A 23787-nucleotide genomic window follows, 5' to 3' on the forward strand; every position below is an offset into this window, starting at 1 on the left:
TCCCAGTGTGTAGCAGATATCAGACAAACCAGCTCTCATTTTTTGTTCCTGCAGATGCAAAACACTAAAAATGTGATGACAAAAAATGTCTCTTTTGCTTATTTGGGAGACTCGGGGTGGGGGTTGGGTGTCTTAGTTTGCCCTATTTAAGGGTCTGTTGTTTCTCCTTTGAGATGGGTGTTACCCAAAACAGACTAATGGCAACACATGTCATTCCAGGCAAGAAAAAAGGGCTTTAAATAGGGATTAAATCTCTCATCCTTAATGTCACCTTGAGCTGTACCTTTTAAGGCTGTCAATAGAAAATAACAACAAAGTTATGCTGTCATCAAGAATTACAGAAAACATTCCCAGTCCAGAATGGCCGGCCCAGCATGACATCTCAAAGAATAGAAAAAAAAACATGAACACTGTGTAGTATTTTAAGTTTCAATAAAAAAATCCCAGGGAAAATATATATTTACTGTTGATACTATCAGACCAGTTCCAACAGATTAAACTCTATGTTAATATGTTACACTGTATCTCTCAATCCGTGGCGCGTGTGTTTCACACTGTATTTCTTTGCATGGCTACCCAGTGTCTGTATTATAATAATAGTCTTTCTCAGTCATAGCTGTCTTAACTCGTAATTACATCCATGCTGTCAGTTGAATTTGAAATCCATTGCCAGTTTTATATTCTTCTTGACACATATAGTTCAGTAATAGTAATAAAAAAAAATCTTTGGTGAGTTTTAAACAGCTAGTAACCTTTTCCCCTCACCATATTAAAAAAGAATTATAATTAGTAATATAATTAAACCATCCCCTCTTCATTAGCTGCTTATGCAAAGCTGGACTGTATCCACGCAAGAGGAGTCTGTGAAGCAGTGTACGCAGTCAGCATGCCCGTCCATCACAGGAGCCATACTCAGTCAGAACAGTTTAGAGGTGCTAATTCATCTAAACTGCATGTTTTTTGGACTATGGGAGAAAACCAACATGAAATAAAGACTGTAAACTTTACAGGCACGAATCGTCAGGCCTAGAGGCGTGAGGTTGGAATGCAAGTAACTGAACCATGCTAACAGTAATCTGTATTTAATACAGCTCTCCTGTCCATGAATAACTTACTGCATCATTTAATATCTTAATTATATTTAACACATTGTAGTGCATAAAGAGACCACTGGCCCAGTGAGAGTGTATGGAAAAACCACATCTCACCCTAAATATAGGCAATTTTGGGACATCTAACTTATGAATCATTGTATCATAATGCAATTACAGTTCTGCTCAGTCTAAGCAAAGTCTGGTAAAGATTAATCTAATGAAGGAAACATATCTTTTTGAAGTTTATTATAAGGATAACACACCTTGATCCAGGCGTGTTCTCCTTTCCAAGTGGCCCGTTTCAAGAATAGAATAGAATAGAATAGAATATATCTTTATTGTTGTAGATACAATGAAATTTGAATGGCCGACTTCCAGTGCAAATAATAATAATAATAAAAAACTCGGCCTTGATCCATTTTTCAAAATTTAATATATTACTTAATATTTCATACAATTAATACATGCAACACTAAGATTAGTAGTTTGTAAGACATCGGGCAAGCAATTCATTCATGAACTGCTCGGAAGGCTCCCCCTGCGAGAGCTCCGTATGTGAGACAGAGACGACCATCTCCACGCAGCGCTGTCTGCTTTCAGACATAAAGAGGGAACCATATTAATGCTGCCCGGAGGATGACATGACTTCCAAGGAGCGTCACAGGGCCGATGTAGACGCTAGCTAGTCAGGGGCGCGGAATGCAGCGTTGTCTCTCTGTGAGGAATCACACAGAGGCGTGTTGAGCGTGACATGTTCACAGTGTCGGACAGGGATTTCCGGGGCTTTATTTCTGTGTTGGCAAAATTATATAGTTCCGCTTCAGATCTCTGGAGAACAACAGCAGGACAAGCAGCGGCATGACGGTGTCACTCTGCTGGCCACTGTACTTCTGTGTGGCAGTACTAATCCTTCCGTGAATTAACATTTTACTCCTGGGTCGGCTATTTATATTTCCGCTTCTTGTTTTGCTTTATGGGAATATGCTGGCCCGGAGTCCGAGTGGCGGTAATAATATCTATCGTAACGCGCACGGAAACAGTGAAACAAAGTCTGACATAACAGCCGTGTGCCACATCAAGCACTGAAAGGTGTCCGATGTTTGGGGAAGAACAAAAACAAGGCTGAAAGGCATTATTACTTTGTTACTTTAGTGATGCTTTCGTAAAGAGTGACAGTTTTGCCCGTCTATATAGGTGGACAGTTCACCCAAAGCCTTAATAGCAGTGCCTCAATCAGGACTCATAGTTACTTCCCCCAGCTTCTCTAACAGCCATGTCACCTGCTACCATGCTCTGCACCTGAAGCATATGTTTCTTTATATATTTTTTAGACAGATTGTCAGCTAAACTCACAACCATAACGACAGTTTTTCTTGAACATCAGCCACGTCTCTGGAGAACATCTCAACCTGCCAAGGGATATTTTATATCTGCTTTAACAAAAAATAAATAACTAAATATATAAAGAAAACTACTGTAGTTTTCACAATCCAAAAAGTTGTCTACACTTTGACACTGTCCAGTCGAAAAAGGCCATTTCAAAATCATAAGTTAAACCTATGCCAAAAATCGGTATGAACCACAGACACATGGATGACTCACATAACCTGTACCGCACATACAGGTATGAACTCCTGTAACTCACATGAATATGACCTTCAACCTGTATAACTCATTTCTGCATCATGTAGGACCCACAGTAACCCACAGGGACACTGAAATAAACTTCAGGAAAGGCCCTTACAGCTTAGAGGAACCACACATAGGAGGTGGCTTAGACACAAGGTCCAGCTTCAGTACGACATAAAGAAGGATCCAATTAATAAACAGCCTCTTACCGTCATTACTATGCAGGAAATGTGTCCCAGTGTTTGCCCTAAACACACAGCATCTTGTATGACTAATTAATCACACAGTTTAAAATAGCCTGAAGATTTTCACGGGGACTGAATAATTGTCAATCGATCGAGGACATAGATCCAGCTCCCTTCAAAACTAACAGCGTTTGAGAAGTCAGGTGTATGCTGGCCATGATACATCAGATACTGCTGACCGCAGATTAGACACTGGAACAGATCAGTGACTTTCAACAAAACGTATTTCAGCTGGTTAGGACGGCTGTGGAAGAAAAAAACGATCTCCGAACGACCCGCCTATGTCTTAGCTAGAGAGAAAAATAACGAAAAATAGCTAAGGCCAGCTCAGGGTTGGTAAGGTAAAATCTGCTGTCTTTATTAGTGAGATGATGCAAATTAGCGTGACACACTGCTCCACATAACCCGGGTGCTTGTACACCCCCCAAAAGAAAAGTGCCCCATTATATACCTTCAGAAGCCCCCTGATAAAAGATCATCTTCAGCGTGATTGCTCACCATATAGGATGTCCAATCTTGCATTTCCTGTGCATACATAATAATTATATGATTGATTAATTACATATTGTTCTATTTCTACATGTTGTTTGTACTGACAGTGGTTATTTAAGTGTACCTTTGATATCCTATAATGACGTTAAGTAGAATACTCTGTATTATTAGCTCAGACTATCATAAACAGGGTAATAGTAGGGTAATAGTAGGGATCTCCCCTCCCAGCTGCTCATGAACTGTTCACCGTTATCATGACAGCCTTCCCTCATGAACCTCGAGTTTCCCTTAGTCAGCTACCAGATGCATCCCCTTCTTTCCTATTATAACAATTCTGCTACCTTGTGCCAGGTCATTGTGCTCCACAGCGTGTTCCCTCCAGCACTCTTCCTCTCACAAGTCCACAAGAACGAACAATATCCTCTGACCTAAGGCCCAGGACAGAACAGCAATCCCACAATGCAATAGCATCTTCTTGCCTAAGGCTTAAAACAAAACAACAATCCCATAATTCACCCATCCCATCCCACCTAACCTTTAATTATTCTTCCACACTGCAAACTTCTATAGACACTGCTACGCAACAAGAGTAGCGGGCAGAAGTCATACTAGGCAATATTGGCGTGCAGAAAAAAAATTGATGTTGCAAACAGGAAACAAACACAATTTGGACTTACAGTCCTTGTCATTCGTATGTCTGAAAGTTCGTAAGTTGAAAGTTCGTAAGTAGAGGAGCGACTGCATTACAGATTATGATACATTGTAATTGCCTTGCGTCGACTTGCATTTGGACATATCTCAATATTGTAGCTCACCATCACATATACATTACTGTCTGAATATCGCCCAGAGGAGGATGGGGTCCCCTTCCGAGTCTAGGTTCCTCTCAAGGTATCTTTCTGCTTGAGGGAGTTTTTCCTTGCCACTGTTGCCTCAGGCTTGCTTGGTGGGGTTCTGACCAGTTAAATGTAAAGTGCTTTGTGACAATGACTGTTGTTAAAAGCGCTATATAAATAAAATTGAATTGAATTGAATTGAATTGGATACGGCATTGTAAATTCGATATGGTCATTATACGGCTGGCAGCGCTGCCCATTCTCCTGCACCTGTTACACTAAGCCATACACCTGCTAACGTCCTACTACATCCGCTTTCAGGCGTCTCGCTATCACTGCTTATTATTTATTATGGACCTCAGACGTAAATGAGATCACATGTGACTCAATCAGGCGCAACTTGACGTAAGACTGTATAATAAACTGGATTAAATCATTATAACAATTCACTCAAATTGTAAATAGGCACAACTTGGTCAATTATTCCCTCTAACTGAAACAAAGGCAAACGTCTGAGAACTATTGTAAGAGCAAACTGATTTTCACCAAAAAAATCTTTTTAATTATAGATGGGAATGTTATGTTCCAAAAGCACTAGATGACATTTGCAAGACAAAAAGAGAAAAACGAAATGCATTAGCAAATATACACTGCCATTGTTCATCTTAAGTGTATACTTAAGAGGAATTCGAACCAGGGACCTTTTCGGTCACATGCAACCACATAAACCAAGGAAACACCTGAGAAGCAGCAAAATGTGTGTGTGTGTGTGTGTATGTGTATGTATGTATGTATATATATATATACATATATATATATATATATATATATATATATATATATATATATATATAATTGGTTGTGGTAAAAAGAATGTCGCAAATTCTGCCTTGAGAGTGCACATTCATAACATGGGATTAACATTACAAGCTTCACCAGTGATGGCCATAGTCAAGGCTACGGTAGGCGAATACTAAGGAGCATGTTAGAGATAATGGGGCTGGTTAGCAAGTTAATTAACAAAAAAGGCAACGTGCCACATTATTTAGGGGTGGTTATGGGAAATAGAGGACCACATGATGGCGTGCACCAGAGGGGGTGCCAACAGTACAACAGGCACCCATCCCATCCCCCAGGCAATCAACCGAGATGATAACAACAACTCTTCTCACATCAAAAGACTCCTGATTTTGTCTTGGTCATCTCACAGTTTTCACATTTGCACTCTGAACACGTTATTCTTCCCCAATCTGCAGTGGTCAATGACGCCCCATGCCAACTCAGGAAGGGCGAAGACAAGCACACACCTCATCAGAGGTACCTGCTGCCCGACACACACTCTTTGTCACTCAACAGGCTGCAGTTTTCATCAAGCAGTATTTATGTAAAAGTACACTCAGAGGATAGCAGGATTTATGCGGGGACACACTCAGATGAGAGCAGTATTTACGTGGGTTTACACTCGGAAGAGGGCAGTATTTACGTGTACAGATGGCAGAGAAGGGTATGAAGGAAACACTCAGAGGACATCAATATTTACATGGGTATATAGTTAGAGGAGAGTAATATTTACGTGGGTATACACTTGGAGGAAAACAGTATTTATGTGGGGACACACTCGGAAGAGGGCAGTATTTACGTGGGTATACATTCTGAGGAGACCAGCATTTACGTGGGGCCACACTCAGAGGAGACCAGCATTTACGTGGGTATACACACGGAGGAGAGCAGTATTTATGTGGGGACACACTTGGAGGAGAGCAGTATTTATGTGGGTTTACACTCGGAGGAGAGCAGTATTTACGTGGGTTTACACTCGGAGGAGAGCAGTATTTACGTGGGTTTACACTTGGAGGAGAGCAATATTTATGTGTGTTTACACGTGGAAGAGAGCAGTATTTATGTGGGGACACAGTTGGAGGACAGCAGTATTTATGTTGGGACACACTTGGAGGAGAGCAGTATTTATGTGGGTTTACGCTTGGAGGAGAGCGGAATTTATGTGGGTTTACATTCGGAGGAGAGCAGTATTTACGTGGGTTTACACTTGGAGGAGAGCAGTATTTATGTGGGTTTACACTTGGAGGAGAGCAGTATTTACGTGGGTTTACACTCAGAGGAGAGCAGTATTTACGTGGGTTTACACTTGGAGGAGAGCAGTATTTATGTGGGGACACACTTGGAGGAGAGCAATATTTATGTGGGTTTACACGCGGAAGAGAGCAGTATTTATGTGGGGACACACTTGGAGGAGAGCAGTATTTATGTGGGGATACACTTGGAGGAGAGCAGTATTTATGTGGGTTTACACTTGGAGGAGAGCAGTATTTACGTGGGTTTACACTTGGAGGAGAGCAGTATTTACGTGGGTTTACACTCGGAGGAGAGCAGTATTTACGTGGGTTTACACTCGGAGGAGAGCAGTATTTTACGTGGGTTTACACTCGGAGGAGAGCAGTGTTTATGTGGCTATACACTTGGAGGAGAGCAGTATTTATGTGGGGACACATTTGGAGGAGAGCAGTATTTACCTGGGTTTACACTCGGAGGAGAGCAGTATTTATGTGGGGACACATTTGGAGGAGAGCAGTATTTATGTGGGTATACACTCGGAGGAGAGCAGTATTTTACGTGGGTTTACACTCGGAGGAGAGCAGTATTTATGTGGGTTTACACTCGGAGGAGAGCAGTATTTATGTGGCTATACACTTGGAGAAGAGCAGTATTTACATGGGTATACACTTGGAGGAGAGCAGTATTTATGTGGGGACACACTTGGAGGAGAGCAGTATTTACATGGGTATACACTCGGAGGAGAACAGTATTTACGTGGGGAGACACTTGCAGGAGAGCAGTATTTACATGGGTATACACTCGGAGGAGAGCAGTATTTATGTGGGGACACACTTGCAGGAGAGCAGTATTTACATGGGTATACACTCGAAGGAGAACAGTATTTGCTCAGGTCCACCTACAGGGCCAGTTTCTAGAAAGCAATGAGAGAGAGAGGAACCCAGCCATCCAACCAACCTGACAGACCACACCAATTTGTGTCCTCCAGGCCTTCTCGCTGCAGGCAACTAATACAGCACAGCGGGAATAAACCCTGGATACCGACTGTAGGATATTCCTTACTTTGACCAAGGCACCACTTGGGAGGCCGTGCAGCTGACACTTTATAAAGAGAGTAGTCTTCAGTGGAGTTTTACACTGTATTGATTCCAGTACTGTTAAGATATTTTGACACGTTGTAGGGAAATAGTGAGTCTTGCAGGGCAGAGGCACCAGACGGCAGGAATCAAAGACAAACTTTACTTCCAAAATTGAAATACAGAAAAAGCAAGGGATCCCTTTAAGAAGCAGACATAAAACAGCATGGAAAAAAAACACAGCTAACCGAATAATGACCAATACCCTGATAACCTATACACTTTATCAGAGGCAGACAGCCTATTTCTCAAATCCCTCCCAAAACCTGCCCAGCTGACCCTCTTTAAAGCCTTATGGAACTTCAGCTTAACCACAGTCAGCAACTATTCATTAACTTGTTGACCCCTGGCTGGTGATCTATTGACATGGAGATGATTGACAGCTGGCAACTAACTGAGCCAATCCCCCTTACTCTACTTCCTGTCAGCTTCAGCGACGGCAGTCAGTCCTCTGTTTCTGTATGTCTCTTGTTTGCCATGGAATGTATTTACACTGTATACCACATCGCACAGATTATTCAGACACATATTAAATATTACTATTGTGAACATTTTGGAGAATTATTATTGAAATTAACTCAAAATAAATCATCTTGGGATTTTTCTTCCTGATAGGTGCACATTTATTTCTTTTGATCCTTGTCCATCCATCCATTTTCTGTAACTGCTAATCTTATCCAGGGTCATGGAGTGTGTGGAGCCTATAGGGGCAAGGCAGGGAACAACCTAGGATGGGGGGGGGGGGGGTGCCAACCCATCACAGGGCACAAGGCAGGGAACAACCTAGGATGGGGTGCCAACCCATCGCAGGGCACAAGGCAGGGAACAACCTAGGATGGGGTGCCAACCCATCGCAGGGCACATTCACATGTACTCCTACAGGCAATTTGGTAACTTCAGTTAACCACAGCATGTATTTGGACTGTGGGGGGAAACCGGAGTACCCAGAGGAAACCCCACAACTGCACGGGGAGAACATGCAAACTCCACACACATGGAACCCTGGTGGAGACTTTAACCCTGGTCCCAGAGGTGTGAGGCAGCAGTGCTAATCAGCCCCATCAGACCACGCCCAATCAGATCATGCCCCATTAGACCACGACCAATCAGATCATGCCCCATCAGACCACGCCCAATCAGATCATGCCCCATCAGACTACGCCCAATCAGACCATGCCAGGACTCACCCCAATACCAGAGACCCCTACAGTACATCTCTTATTTAGTCTAAGAGAGCTCATTGCATGGCTGATTGATGACTGCTACTCCTCAGGTGCTGCTTACGGATTACGTTTGAGATTTTTGGCACACATATTGCTCCAAATCATTGTTGACCTGTGTCTGTCCTGTGACCGCATTTCTTGGATCACGCCCTGCACCCTTCAGGATTCCGATTCATTAAGCTGCGGCTGCCCTTGGATCCTGGATCCTGGATCGTCACAGAGAGAGAGAAGACGAAGATGCGGGCTCCCGGTTCACCCTGAGGGTTGCACGCCGGCGTGCCGGCTCGATCCTGGTGATGAGGTAAAGGCTGGCTTTCTCTGACAGGCTGTGGCTTCCTCGCCCAATCAGTGAGCGGCCATTAGCTCGAGCTTCTCACCCCGTCAGAGGAAGATTAACGAGGTTTTTAATTTCCTGGACGGTTACCAGGAGCCGCTGATACTGCGCCAGGGACGCTGTCTGTTTCAGCCATACGGCTGGAGCCTGAGTCTAGATATGGGTGGGGGAGATGCTGGTGAGTGATTTTTCCTTCTGGAAGCCACTGCGCCTGGCCAGCACAGAGCTGCAAGCAGTCAATACCGACCCAGCCAGGAAAACCATAAGTGAATTAACCACTTAAAATATATAATAGTGGCATGATGAACGGAGCACAATATGAAAATGGCTGCTTTATTGAGCTGCGCGGTCTCGAGCTGTTACACCTTCCCTGGACCGCACTTCTGATTGGCTAAACGGCTCATGGGCATTGAAGCCAAATGTCTAGCTTGCCCTAAGTACCGCATCTCATACACTTAACATGCCTGACACATCCAAATGCCTGACATCCCATGCAAAAGCCATGTAGAAACACAGCAACACGGAACTGGACTGAGCCCATTTTTAAATTTAAAGCAACAAATATACTTCTGTGTCGTTTCGGACACCTTCTAATGGAAGAATATAGATCTCCGAGGAGGCAAACGGTGGAACCGCGTTCCGGGTCTGACGCTAAACCACTACGCTATCTGTTGCTAGTGAGTAGCATAGGTAGCTCAGATATAGGAGTACTCACTGCAGACAAACCTGTCAAGGTGCAGGTTAGCTTTAACTTGAGCTGACAGATCAAACGGCATTAAAGGACATTATCTCTCAAGCGTGGTCACAGTGTAGCAGTGCAGTATGGTGTAAGTGCCAGTAATCAATATAGAGAGATAGTAATTGTCCGCTTGTTAGCGGCAGTGACCCTGGCCAACACAGAACTGAGAGCGCCGGTTGTGAATACCTTGGGCTTTTTCTTGCCAAACGCTAAACTGCTCAGCAAGGGCTTGGAAAACGTGGCCTGAAGAGCACAACGAAGAAGCGGCACACCACTCCAGGTCCTGGCCGCGTCCCCCTCATGCAAATGCCCCACTCAGCGCTCCACAAACCCAAAGCCCACTCCCACATTCATGTGCATTTGCATCCAGATGACAGAAGCGGCCACGTGGACGAGCTGCTCGCTGCAGTGCTGCCTCGTCATGGCCATATACACTAATTAAGCTGTAATGATTTCCTTTAAACTGTGATCTTACCACTCTCACCAGAGGCTATGCACTAAACTGCCAATTACTGGTGGCAACTAGCAGCCTGGAGGACCACAACCAGTCCAAAACAGGAGTGAGTCCCAAAAGAATAAGGTCCATACATATTTATAATACTGGAGCCGATAACGGCAGTGTTGTCTGGAATATTAATGCAATGTGACACGATGATTTATTCAAACGCAACCAGGACCACATTAAATAAATGGAGTTCCTGTTTACACTAGGCGCAGGGAGGAAGAAGGACCCTCGCTTCTCACCCGCTGTGCAATTTCGCAGGTAGTGCGGCGGCAACGGGAGCCGGAACGAAAAGGCGAGAGGTTCAGGTCCCGGGAGGAGACCCAGGCGGCAGACGCCGCGCGACACGTGTAGCGGAGCACGGGCTCGGCGTGACGTGACCATTAGCATAAGCCATGGGAGGCGCTGACCTTCAGGCTGACATTTTAATGGGAACACGGCCGACAGCCGCCCTGCCTCGGTTCAGCCACATCAGCCGGGGGGGGGGGGGGAGGGTAAACGCACAGGGGGGTGGCTACCTGTGCGTCCCACATCAAAGGAGAGCAAAACAAACAAAGATCACCTGCTACATGCGGGCTGGGAGTGATAAAATGAAAGTGCCCCCCGATAACTGACGATCACACAAAATCTCCCAAAGGCAGCCCCCCCCCCCCCCCCGGGACCTCTCCACCCTAGGCAGCAAAAAGTACTGGCCCCCTGTTTAAGTACCTGTCCCATGAAAAGTCTGCGCATGTCACTGAAGATCAGGTTGGAAAATTTTCAGAATTCATAAGGAAGCCTCAAGGGAAAGAAAGGAATATTTGAAGGGAGCGTCGACATTTGGAAAAATGTACCGTCACTGTTTGGTGTTTTGTCCTGGGATGCATTTCTCATCAAAATAACCTACTAACAGCCTTACCCCGTACCGCAAATTCCACAAGGGTGTTTCTGTGCCTTAAACGCCCACCTGACTTGATACTCCTTCGGGGATTGCCCCAAGCCTTGGAGCACCTGCAGTTCCACCTTGCGGATTGCAACGAGACATGATGGGGCAGGAGAAAAGAAAAAAAAATGAGGGAATAACACAAAACAGGGCTTTGACACGCTTCTCTGCCCGCACAGTAAAACTGATGGAGAAAAAAGAGCTCAACTGAAATCTGAAATACTAATGAAATGAAAGTCAGCTCAGAATAAATATTTTATTCAGTGCGGTTGTGTACGGAGTTGTGCACTTTTTAACATGCTTTGTCAAGGCAAGGCAATGCGGAGCAGGCTGCTGCACTACATGCTGATATCAGGCATTGTTGGACAGCTTTAAACGGCTTTAGCGAGTTAGATCACTGCGAGGTCACAGTTCTGCGTTATACATTAGGCAGTGTGTGGCACTCATGCCAATCACAAAGTATCGATCTACTTTCAAAATGAGAGAATAATTTATGAATAACAATGGGAAAAATTGCAGCATTAAGCAGAACACACCTTACTTGCGCCCCAGCCAGTGTAGACCCAGACAGACTGCTGTGCAAGGCCTGCTTGGGGGACGTCTGTTAGAAACGGGCTTCCTTAGCACCCCCAGCTGCATGAGTGCGGCAGGGGAAGCTCTGGAATCGGCTCATGCTGTCTGATGACTCAGATGCAGTGAAATGTTACCTTCAGAAATTGGCTCCTTGCTGCTCAAAAGCATGTGATCAGCACTGATTACTGCTCCTGGCTGCTATTCAGTTACTGGCAGATATATACAAGCGTCTATCGCCCAACACCATCGATGTGAACACTTCTCTGCTTTCAGAAGTCATAGTTCTGGGTTTCTAGCAATACATTAAACATGCACATTGTTGTACACAGTAGGGATCTATAGTCAGCTATCCTAACACAATATGACCCCCTTATCCAAGGTTACCTTAACACGGTCTGTTTCCATTAAACTCTTCCTGAAGTGCATGCAACCGTGCAGAGGTTTCTTGTCTTTCTAAATGACAAATAGCTGCTTTTAAATAATGTAATAATTCATCAGATTAAGAGAATAGTTGGAGGAAACCCAGAAGAGATTAGGATCGGGGTTGCTTACCTCTCCTCTGGGAGAAAGTGCCATCTTATACAAGCTTTTTATGCCATTTCTCTCGTCATGTTCCAAGTGAAAGGCCGACCCAAGATGGATTTATTTGGTTTCACATTACAATCAGTGAAAGGAGCTGTTGACTGTCTGGAGGTGGAAGGGTAAGCTGAGATAGTCTGGTTTAACCTGTAGAATAACGGCTTTGGGGGCAGCACTGTGGGCTGTCACCTCCAGGGTGGGGGCCTGCATCCTGCCCCAGATTCTCCGTATCTGTGTGTCCGTGGGGCTTTCCGTCTTCCTCAAGAGAGCACAGGCATGCGGTGTGGCTGGAAGGGAGCCTCAGAATATCCTTCAGTGTGTGTGGCATCGCCTCGAGCTCTGCTGCAACCTTGCAGGGGTTGTTGAAGATGTAAGCCTATCTTACCTCATCCTGCAATGCAGTGTCAGAATACTGCCGGGTATCTTAATGTGCACATATGTGCAGATGCCAGATATTAACTAAATTAAAAGTGATCTAAATTAGCTTCTCTCCTGGCTTTGGTTGAAAGTTAATGAAATTATCAGGTTATTTATAACTCCACAGCATAGTATATGCACTAGGTAGGTGTTTTTTGCTAAAACAAAGGCAAACCATTGAATAATTAATACTCATTCACTAAATGCCATATCAACATCCATCTGCCATAACAAGCACAGGCTCACAGTGAGCCTGGAGTCCATCCCGGGAAAAACAACACAGCAACCAGGGAACAACCTGGACAAGATGCCAATCCATCGCAGGGCACAATGAACGCCATATTAATAGAGCTACGTTCTTCCAGTCTTAGCCAATCATGGCATATAATTGTTTGGTTTAAGATGACCTACAGAAAAGCTGGTTCCTCCTACAGAAAATGGACAAAATGTGCAAGAATTATCTAGAATTGCCATGGATTTTCAATCATAAATGGCGGCACTGTGAAATAATAAAATGGCAAATGAATAACAGACCTTCGCAGTATGTCTCCATATGGCTCACAGATGGGTACCTTTCTCACACGGAAGTTACAACTTTTAGCTAAAGGATCTTTTATCTGCCGAAAAACACCAGTTCTCCTTGCGGCAGTTCTCATATTGTTGTGACATGTTGGTGCGTGTAATTGCTCTTTGACTATGCGGATTTTCCATAAATTAAATTACACACAAAATATTGATTTACATACAGAAATTAACAAATGTGGGTTATTAAACTGCCCTATTTTTAGTGTTAGGTACATTCTCTGTTTCCAAACATGAAGCAAATCACCCTGAGCCTGATTAAATTGATCTCATTACAATTAGTTTAATTGGAGTTAGGCATTCCCGAGGTAAAGGTGATCGTGATTTGATTAATCACAGAGGGTAACAGAATAAATTGCAGACCCACATGGACCGATCCCCATGCACGAGAGCAATTAGCATGTAGCCTTCTTTGCTGCCAGGAAGGTCATTATTGTCAGCCAGGCCCAGCGGTGGGTTGGTGGTTCTGTTTACAAAGGGGAACAAGAGCTGAAGCCAAGCCACCAAAACACTGCTAATGGACAGCTGTCCTATAGACATGTGCCACTTGACTGACAGACTGTCAGTGAGCAATGGCATCCGGAATCAGTGTGGCAAAAGCAATATCGTATTCAGCAAATCGCACTAAAGTCCTGTTTCATAAAACATGTACTGACATTTTACGGGAAATAAAGCCCAAGGTATGAGCAAAGCATCACTTCAAAAGCGATATAATTAAATTGCACATCCTCCAGCGTGTAAAAGGGGAAGTCCGATGTGGAAGCCTAACCTCAAACATCTTCTTCTATCCTCGTTTTGATCCTCATGTCACATCTTTGCATTTAGTCCTGCTGGTTTAAACAGTCAGTTAAGTAAGTCTGTTAACGTGCACCAGCCGTTTGTCATTATTAGGTTGGAATTTCAGGGGAAATCATCCGGCGGCAGACGTCGCTCTATCGCCTCATGCCGCTGCTCTCTGCCCCCTTGCCTAAATGTAAAAGCAAGGGCTGCATCCGCTTTGTCATCAGTAAGATACCATACATTACACCAGCAGGGAGGTGACCATTTCACTAATGTCAAGGGTATAGAAGTACATCAATAGGCATAACATGGGTAGACATAGATGCTCTATTTCACAATATTATCTAAAAAGCAGCTGAGTACTGGTATGCTAATTACACAGAGGTCATAATATTTGGTGATTTTTATTAAACATTGCATGTGTACTAAGTTTGTGCTGTTCAATACAGTGAAAAGATGTCAAAAAGCTTGCTATATTCTCGAATTCTCTCTCACATTCTAAATGACAAATGCCAATGAATCATTAATACAGGTTAATTAAAAAAATTACCTAATCTGACTCACTTCTCTGAACACAGAATGAGCAGAAATGTCTAAAAGGTTTGCTTGGACTAACAAACGAACACAGAGTAAAGCCCCCAAGTTAAGGGCACCTCATACTGGGACAGAAGTGTATAGAATTGCCAATACTCCCTCCAAAGCCCCCAGAAGGGGAGAAAACCGTAATATGCAACCTGAGAGCAGAGACACAATCTGTGTGGACAGGCAGTTGAATAGCAAGTTCAATCGACACCTTTCGGGTGTGATGGTTGCTGTCGGCCTTCCCGTTGCATCTGGCTGACATTCTCACCACGGCTACGGCATTCCCCGCCGGCTGACCAGACAGAAGGCTGACAAGACACCACAAATACAGAAGCGTGGCCCAATTCACGGTGGCATGCATGGGACAGATGGCGACCACAATGGCAAACTGGACCGAAAGCACTGTTTACCTCCCGCCTGCCAATCTTTAGCATTTCTGCTTAATTAGGCACGGCTGTAAATAGCTACCATCATAGCAATATTGATTTTCTTACCAGGATTCAAGGTACGCTGCACTTTGATATTACCACCAAGATGACAGAGATGACGGTCGGCCTTAACAGAACCGCCCTTGACTATGAAGGCTGAAGGAGAGAAACAACAGACGCCAACTCAAACGCCAACGTTGCCCTGAGCAGCAGGGGGCAGCGATGAGGCACGTCAGGAAGCGGCTCTTTTTGGGCCTTTGGGCCTCTCCACTATGCCACATGTCACTGCGAGGACCCCAGCTGTCTGCACAGCTGCCTGTTTCGCCATGAGAAGTGCTGAGAAGTCATGTGCTTGGCAGGGTTACCACTGAGAGGGCGGCTCCTCGCCTTCAGAACATGGGTGGGAATCAGTTGTGCAAGAGACAGCTAAGGGATTTTGCAGGAAAGCCAGTGGAATAATTCTCCACCTTCATTATAAGCCTCTCACATTTCATAGACTAAGAAGCAACTTGTGCATCATACTCCTTCCAAACATCCTTTGACTTGCTTAGTTTGAATTGCGATCCCTTGCTCAATCGCGCACTGCCTATCTTTTATTCTGACAGAAAGAAATCTTGATTTTATGCAAACACAAAGCAAAAATTAGCATGAACCATTTTACAAAGTATATGAATGTTGTAGGCTTGTACATGTGAATATTCATATACAGTCTGTACAAACTGTTGGCTGTCCCCTACAGGGTTTTTTAAGCTTATGAGCTAAATTTAATCGTTATGATTTGTAGAAGATAGATTCAACTGCCAAAGCCCCTGTATCTATTATTAACAAGCTCCTTAGTAATGTACTGTACCTATGCCAATCTTCTCTTGCAGTGAGGAGATGAACAGCATTTTGTGAGAATCACAGTGAGGTGATTCATTAGTTTCCCCAGTGAGTCCTACATGGCAATGACCCCAATCATCCACTTATGTTATTATCTTGTCAGTGCAATAGCATGTCCTGCAGCCTTAGAGGGTCTAATAAGCGCCTGGCAGTGGGCTCGCCCCTTCCCCTTCAGGGCATCCCCGGGGGCCCGTACCTCCAGCCATGACCGCTGGTGGCGACCTGAAGAGGCCAAGTCAAAGTGAAACAGTGGGACGCCGAGATTAAGGTAATGTGCTGTGACTAGGCGAGCCCTGTCGACGAGGGACGCTGTGCGCTAATCCCAGGACGGCGCAGAAAGACCAAAGCCCGTGTCTGTAACGTGAGGCTGCTTAACGTCGCCTTCAACATCATACGCCGGGAACTATTAGCACCAAACGTGCAGAAGCTTCAAACCGACATCAGCCTTATAGAAACCTGTAATATGCAGAGGTTAAACACCATCTTCACATACGTGTCTGTAATAGACACTTTTAATAGCAGTATCAACCTGCCTGTAATGTAGAAGGTTAACACCAGTAACAATATCATAGTGGTATGTATTGCCGAGGTTTAATACTAATATGAACCTTTTGTCTGTAGTGCAAAGATTTAATATCAGTATTAATCTCAGGTATGCCTGTAACGCGGAGATTTAATTATCAGTCTGATCCTCATACGTGCCTTAATCCAAAGGTTTAATATCAATATGTGCCAATGAGAAAGTCATATATGTCTATATCCTGGGTAGGATTTAAACCCAGCCAATCTGAATGCAGCCATGGAAGCAGCGTCAGCTTAATCCAACAGCATCTACGGAACCCAAAGGACTGAAGACAAAGAAAAATGAGGAGTTGTCCATCCCTCAGGCCTGATATGCATCTTATTTGTTTCTCCCCAGAAACAACTGCATGGCGCATCTCCAGCTCAATTAAAATGGAAATTTGTGCAGTCAGCCTGTGCAGCTCAGCGATGCGGCAATCAAGATCATTCAGACTGCTCTTAATAATAATCAGAGCGAAATGGGAGAGCAGTTCACTCGGGGCAGCAGGTTGCATTTTTGTATCCAGGTTTTCTCAGACGCCAGGCAGGAGGGCGGTATGGTGCTTAAACCGAATTTTCTCCAGCAGCTTAAATATCTAGGCCAGCGTAATGTTCAGAACTTGCGTTGTGCCTACTAAGCAAATTAAACAGAACAGAGCACCCTCTGCTTCTGTGTCCCTTCCTGGTGAACAGCTGCACGGTCTCTCTGCATCACTCCACGGCAGGGTCCGCATCCCAAATTCCTTCCCGTCAGATTCCACATCCATAGCCGGCAGTCAATTTCTGAAGCTTCATCGCCAGAGAAGCCAACTCAACTCCCCTCACAGTGAAGCAGAGATGAATAGTTCAGATCTAGAAAGTAAAAATCAAGACTAAGATCTTCTTTCAACCAACCAGTTAAGTATAAAGAGTCACTCAACTGGTTGGTTGAAGCAAAATCTTGGTCTAGATTTTTACTTTCTGGACTGACATGGAGCAATACTATGAAGGAGATGCCAAATTAACATCAGACATGTTACTGGGGCTTTGTGATGCACTATAGTTGCGTCTGGTTTAGACTCGAGGCTTTGCAGGTCACTGTGGGTGCTTTTTGTTATGGTAAATTTGGTACTTTCCCTGTCCTATTGACTTTTGGTTGAGTACCAGTACCAACAGTACTAGTGCCTAAAATACTGCAGTACTTGTTAGGTACTTCTGTACTTTGGGGAGGGACTTGAATCGCTTTCTTTGTCGAATGGATATGTAAATAGTCTGTGGACTGGTTATGCAAATAGCTTGCCTCTGAGGAAACGGTACAATCGAACTATAAATAATAATAATAATGGATGCGTGAACAAATGAAAGACCCAAGCTTAAATTGCAATCTAGCTGAAAGAACAGATACAACAAGATCAGGATGGCATGACAAGAAATTAAGTATTTTCTATAATATATTAGGACAGCGCGATATTATTGTGTTGTAATAAATATTGGTGTATTTAGAAAGCAAAAAAGGAGTTCAACATAAATATCTCACAAACCCATCTAGGAGTGATTTAAACAGGAAGGATGATAATGATCATGCAGTGCTCAATGAAAAGCAGTGGAGGTAAACTTTAAACTAATTTTTAAAGATATACTAGACAATATTGAAAAGGAATAATTATTATAATTGCAAAATTTGCAAAGTTTTTTTTACTGTGACAAAGTGAAACTGTTTAAGCGAAACTTAAAACCCCTGCACTATAATGTCTGTATGAAGGTATGAAATAGCCTGATCTCAGTCCAGCTGACTAGCGATGTATGAATTGCATGTGTATAACATGCAATGTTGGTATTAATATCGCATATCGTCCAGCCCTATAAGATACTATAGCCATGTTTCAAATTCAGTACAAAATATCCCACCTCATGCTGTGATGTCATTCAGTGCCAGTACCGCTTTTTATGCCAATGGAAAACTAAAACCTTTACATACCATACTTTTGGTACTTTGGACATTTTGTTAAGGTATTTTATAGATTATCCTGTTTTATTACTTTATTTTTACTCTGTAGCACTTTGAGATTGCTAAAATATAAAGTGCAATACAAATAAAATGTATTATTATTATTATTATTATTATTACTTTCTTGAACTGCATGTGATGCAGTGGAAAAGCGCCCTGTGATTCCAGTTAGATAAGCAATTGCTAAAAATGCATGGGATTGATGTCTTATAAAGGAATGGACAAAAAAGTCTAGCAAGAAAAAATGTCATCATTAATTTTAATACCTCCATTGTATAAGGGGTCCAGGAAAAAGACGGAGACGCCAGAAACCTTGATCTCACAGGCTACACCGGCCCTGGGTCAGAGCTTTTTCATTACCTACATGTCAAAATAAAGCACCTAACTACAGATTTTGTTCTCCTCAAAGAAAGACTGAGTACAGTCCTGTCACAGGTGTAATTCCCATATTCCAAAAGTGTCCCATGACAGATTTACGCAGTTAACACAGGGGCAAAAGACAACACACATCAATACCGTGAGCTGATTCCAGGCTCAGTGCGCACTTGCTACCGGGGACGGTTCACCTTTGATAATCGGATGTCCTGACATCTCTATCAAAAGGAGTAAGGAGGAGAAAAAAAATCAGGCTCCTTCCCAGAAAAATGGTGAATAAGCAATAAAACTAAGGGATGGAAAAGGGGGGATATAGGCCTTCTGTCATGTGCCAGAACCTTAAGTGTCATGTGATACAAGCTGCTGACGCAATAGTGTTACAGGACAGTGGATGTTTCAAGGGAGGACTGAGGTCAGGAGACAAGCCCCTCTACTCATGTGCAATCAGCTGTAAGAGGTAGGTTTGCTCTGTTTGTGAGAGAGAGTCACTGGGGGCAACTGCTTGGTTTTACATTTGTTTAGCAGGCGTTTCTGTACAAAGCGACATAAAAGTGAGAAAAGCTTAGGGTCACGAAGCTGGATTGGTCAGTGTTCTAGAAGCAGCTGGGGTTAAGGGCCTTGCAGAAGGTGTGCACCATGATACAAGTGCTTTACAGCCTCAGGCTTTGAACCCATGACATTCCAAACAGTAGCACAGATTCCGAACCTGCTGAGCTACACTGAGGGGGATGACCGGCCGCTCATGTCATTTAGGGAGGAAAACGTGCGCTTGTATGTTCTTCAGTTCTCCTAGCGATTCAGTGAAAGTGCTGAATAAAAGACCCTGTTACGTCCTCCGAATTCCCGCATCCATGGATATGTCTGCTGCCCGTGAGCCTGAGTTTTTCACACTTAGTTACTACACCGATATTACAAGACAGCTATTTAACAGATCCACAAAGTCTAGTGTTTATCAGACCTCTATAGGACTTCACATACTGTACAGTTTAATGGATCCGTGTGTCCTGGCATTTGTCAGCATCACACATTCTGGTCTTTAACCATCAACACACCATCAGCCTTTAGCGCACGAGCCGCCATGCTGTCAGGCATGTGAGATCTGCTTCTCCTCATCGGGACGTTAAGAGGACCTTAGAGTTCTTCTTTAAAGACCTTTGAGATGCATGGGAGGGCTGCCGGAAAGCCCTCACAGTGGAGGCAGAACCGCTAGGCTGCAAACAGCCATGAGAGGGAAGAAAAATAACGCAGTTAAGATGCAGTTAAATGTACATCATCTTCTGCTTGCCCACAGGAAAGGGCCACATTGAGCTGTGATGGTGACAGATGCTTTCCAGCTAATACCACAGTATCTTGTAGTCTATGCTTTGAAGATCGCTTTGCTTTTAAATGACTTAATCGGGGATTATTGAATAAGGACCTTTGCTTTTTTCTGATTTACCACCTCATCAACCCCCCGTCAGGTCCTAATTCTATTACGAGCAGGAGCCCTCGACGTTACACAGCCACCCGATTATGCCGGCGGAGTTGGAAGGAAAGGAAAGACTGACCTAATGTCTGAGCTGCAGCAGATCTGAGGAAGTTCTCAATTAGGGACGCAAACGTGAATGAGCAGCTGAGGTGACCTAGATAGCTGGGTAAGAGAGGCCACTACATAGGCTCAAAATTGCACTGACACTGCATGTTAACACTTGGCCCCAGGCCTCACAGCCTACACTGCATTCTGACACTGGATTCATAAGTTGATTGTCTATACTGAATGCTAACACTGGGCCCAGGCCTCACAGCCCACACTGCATTCTCACACTGGATTCATAGGTTTACTGCCCAAACTGAATGCTAATAATGACCCCAAAGCCTCACTGCATAGACACTGGATTTATAGGCTAATGGCCCATGGGGAATGCTAACAATGGCCTCAGAGCCTCACACCCCACATTACACACTGACACTGGATTCATAAGCTGCCCACATAGAACTGCACATCCATCCATCCATTTCCTGAAACTGCTTATCCTGCTCAGGGTCACGGCAGGTCTGGAGCTCATCCTGGAGTCTACAGGCACAAAGCAGGGAACAACCCAGGATGGGGCAGCAACCCATCACAGGGTGCAGTCACACACCATTCACTCACACACCATTCACTCACACATGCACACCTATGGGCAATTTTGTAACCAGCATGTTTTTGGACTGTGGGGGGACACCAGAGTACCTGGAGGAAACCCCACGACGACACAGGAAGACCATGCAAACTCCACACACATGGAACCCTGGCAAAGACTCAAACTCAGGTCCTAGAGGTGTGAGGCAACACTGCTCACCAGTGCACCAACGTGCCACCCCGGAGTTGCACGTGCACATGAATAATATTGTCATTCTTTGTGAAAAGTAAATGTTTTGATACTCGTTTCTCTTCGTGCCGAGAGCGTGGTCACAGGTGTCGAAAGCTACGGCATATAACTCACCCAGCACTGAAAGGTCGCAGGATGCGCTGATGTTCTGGTTCTCGTTGTGGGCCATGCAGCTGTAGGAACCGGCATCTTCTGTGCGGACACTCCGGATCAATAGGTTGCTCCCTCCCAACAGAGAGTAGCGCTCCAACCTGCACGGGTCAGTGTTGAATCAAAGGGAGCTCAGAAATGGCCCACATACAGGAGCACTGTCCATTGTCACGGTTTTCCTCACCCCTGTTTGCTCCGGGTGAAGCCGTGATACCCAAAGCACACCAAAAGCTGCTATCACTGTCACCGTGCCTCATAAAACCACATGGCCACCCAAATGTGTTGCTCAGATGTATTAGATGAAACGTGGTAAACTACAAAAAGGCCTTTTGGAGCAGGGAGCAACACACCAGCAGTAAGAGACAGAAAGGGGCACCCAGATTGCGGGGTGGTGTATTACATTTCGCGGTGAGCATTTCCCTCAGTCACATCAGGCCGAGCGAGCCGTCAGCCCAGCATCTGCCCTGTAATTCTCGCCGCCCACTGCTGTTTGGAATCGTCGCCTTTTATCCGCTTACACAAGCTTAAATTATGCTGATCTCATTAAAACACAATGTTTTCACATATCCCTGTTTCATCAGGTCAGGCAGCCTCCAGACTGGGCAATGGCAGCCCCCCAGTGCAGGCAGGTGAGGTCAAAGACCACCTCACTTAGAATACGGGGCTTATTTATTTTTCTAATAAGTGCAGCATGCAACAACGGGAATGATGGCTGCTCTTAAGGGACTGCCGTGAAAAAACAGGTTACAAGTCCTAAATCTTTTTAGTATAAGTATATAAAATTCCGAGGGGCACAAAAAACAATAGCTGTTAGGTCACTGATTCAAGAACAGAGCCTCAAACAGGTACTTGATGTCAGGGGGAAATCAGGGGATTTGTAACTGGCTTTCCAACTGCTGTAGATTCATGCTACATGTGTGTAAGGGAAGGTGTTTTGACCTTTGGCTTGCAAGGAGCACTGAGTAAAGAAAGAGTCACTGACCTGGTGTCAATTGGGCTGTCAGTCCTAGTCCAGAGGAAGGTCGGCGTAGGGAAGCCAGAGGCAGAACATTCCAGAACTGCATCACTGCCCTCCAGGACTATGGATTCGGTGGGCCGCTGCAAGAAGCCAACAGCGCGAGCCACACCGGGCTCTGTGGATAGACCAGAGACAAAGCTGTCATACCCCATCCACCAATGCCATCAGCCAAGGCAGGTGTGGAAGGATTCATTTCTGACCTCCACTGGAAACATCTTCCTATCTGGGATGTAGAAACAGGAAGTAAAATAAAAGAAGTGAATCAGACTAAAGCGGGTTTCAGACCGAACGCGGCATGCGCTGCGCTCGCCGCGGGGTTTGCGCTTCCTCCAAGAAAACAGCGAGTGCGCTTGACGCGCTGCGCTTGCCGCTGGGCTCAGCGCAAGAAGTAGGCGTGGTTTTCTAAACTCTCCTGTTTTGTTGTTGTCCCGTCCCGCGGTCAGTCACGACAATGTATAAAAGAAAAGCACTAGCTCTGTTAGCACCAAGAAAGAATAGGCTGTGGGTGCATGAGACCCTGAGGGGTTAATTCTATAATATTGCAATAACTAATTTTCAATAGTATAGCATCTAATAAAAATGCAGACAATAGATATAGGAACTGATACTAAGCTGGCAGGATGGGATGATCTCACCCATGCAATTGGGAAAAGTTAGGAACTGACAGTGCGTGAGCAGGTCGGGTGACCTCGTCCCAAGCAGCGGGAAAAACAGGAACCCATCATGTAACTTGTCCCCGTCAGCAGGAAAATAGGAAATCATCATAGAACTTGTTCCAGTCAGCAGGAAAACAGGAACCTATCATATAATAAATACTTATTTTAACTTTTGCTTAACAAAAAGGGGGGAACATGTACTCACTGGCTAACTAGAGCAAATGTCAAAAACATGTTGTGGTCACGTAAATGGAAAAGTACCGAGAAAGGAGTGGGGGGTGACACCCCAGAAGGCCTATAAAGAGACAGAACCGATACCTAGGGTTCGAGCTTCTTCCTGTACATGCTGAATGTATGTCAGATGGTTGCTCCCAGATTGCAATCTGTCAGAGAATAAACTGGTGACTTGCAACTACTCCTCGACTGTGCTGTGAATCTCTTCTCATCAACGGACCTGACGGGGCTTTGACTCCAACACTGGAGCTCAAAGGGAGTGTGGGGGTGGGGGGCAGGAGAACTGACAGAGTGCGCGACAGGAAAATACAGTACACTCACCTAAAGGATTATTAGGAACACCATACTAAAATGGTGTTTGACCCCCTTTAGCCTTCAGAACTGCCTTAATTCTACGTGGCATTGAT

At 44.6% G+C, this 23787-nt stretch overlaps 1 protein-coding gene across 3 annotated transcripts in view; it reads right to left on the reverse strand.

The window, feature by feature from the left end:
* Positions 1-23787, reverse strand: part of dcc (DCC netrin 1 receptor) — a 181550-nt gene that overhangs the window by 87597 nt on the left and 70166 nt on the right. For all 3 annotated transcript variants that reach the window (XM_023803312.2, XM_023803310.2, XM_023803309.2), the window contains exons 4-5: positions 22455-22605; positions 21437-21573 (exon numbers count right to left, since the gene is read on the reverse strand). In XM_023803312.2, the coding sequence (XP_023659080.2) occupies positions 21437-21573; positions 22455-22605 (288 nt within the window). The remainder of the gene's footprint in view (positions 1-21436; positions 21574-22454; positions 22606-23787) is intronic.

The sequence above is a fragment of the Paramormyrops kingsleyae genome, chromosome 2 (genome assembly GCF_048594095.1).
Source record: "Paramormyrops kingsleyae isolate MSU_618 chromosome 2, PKINGS_0.4, whole genome shotgun sequence".
Lineage (NCBI taxonomy): Eukaryota > Metazoa > Chordata > Actinopteri > Osteoglossiformes > Mormyridae > Paramormyrops > Paramormyrops kingsleyae.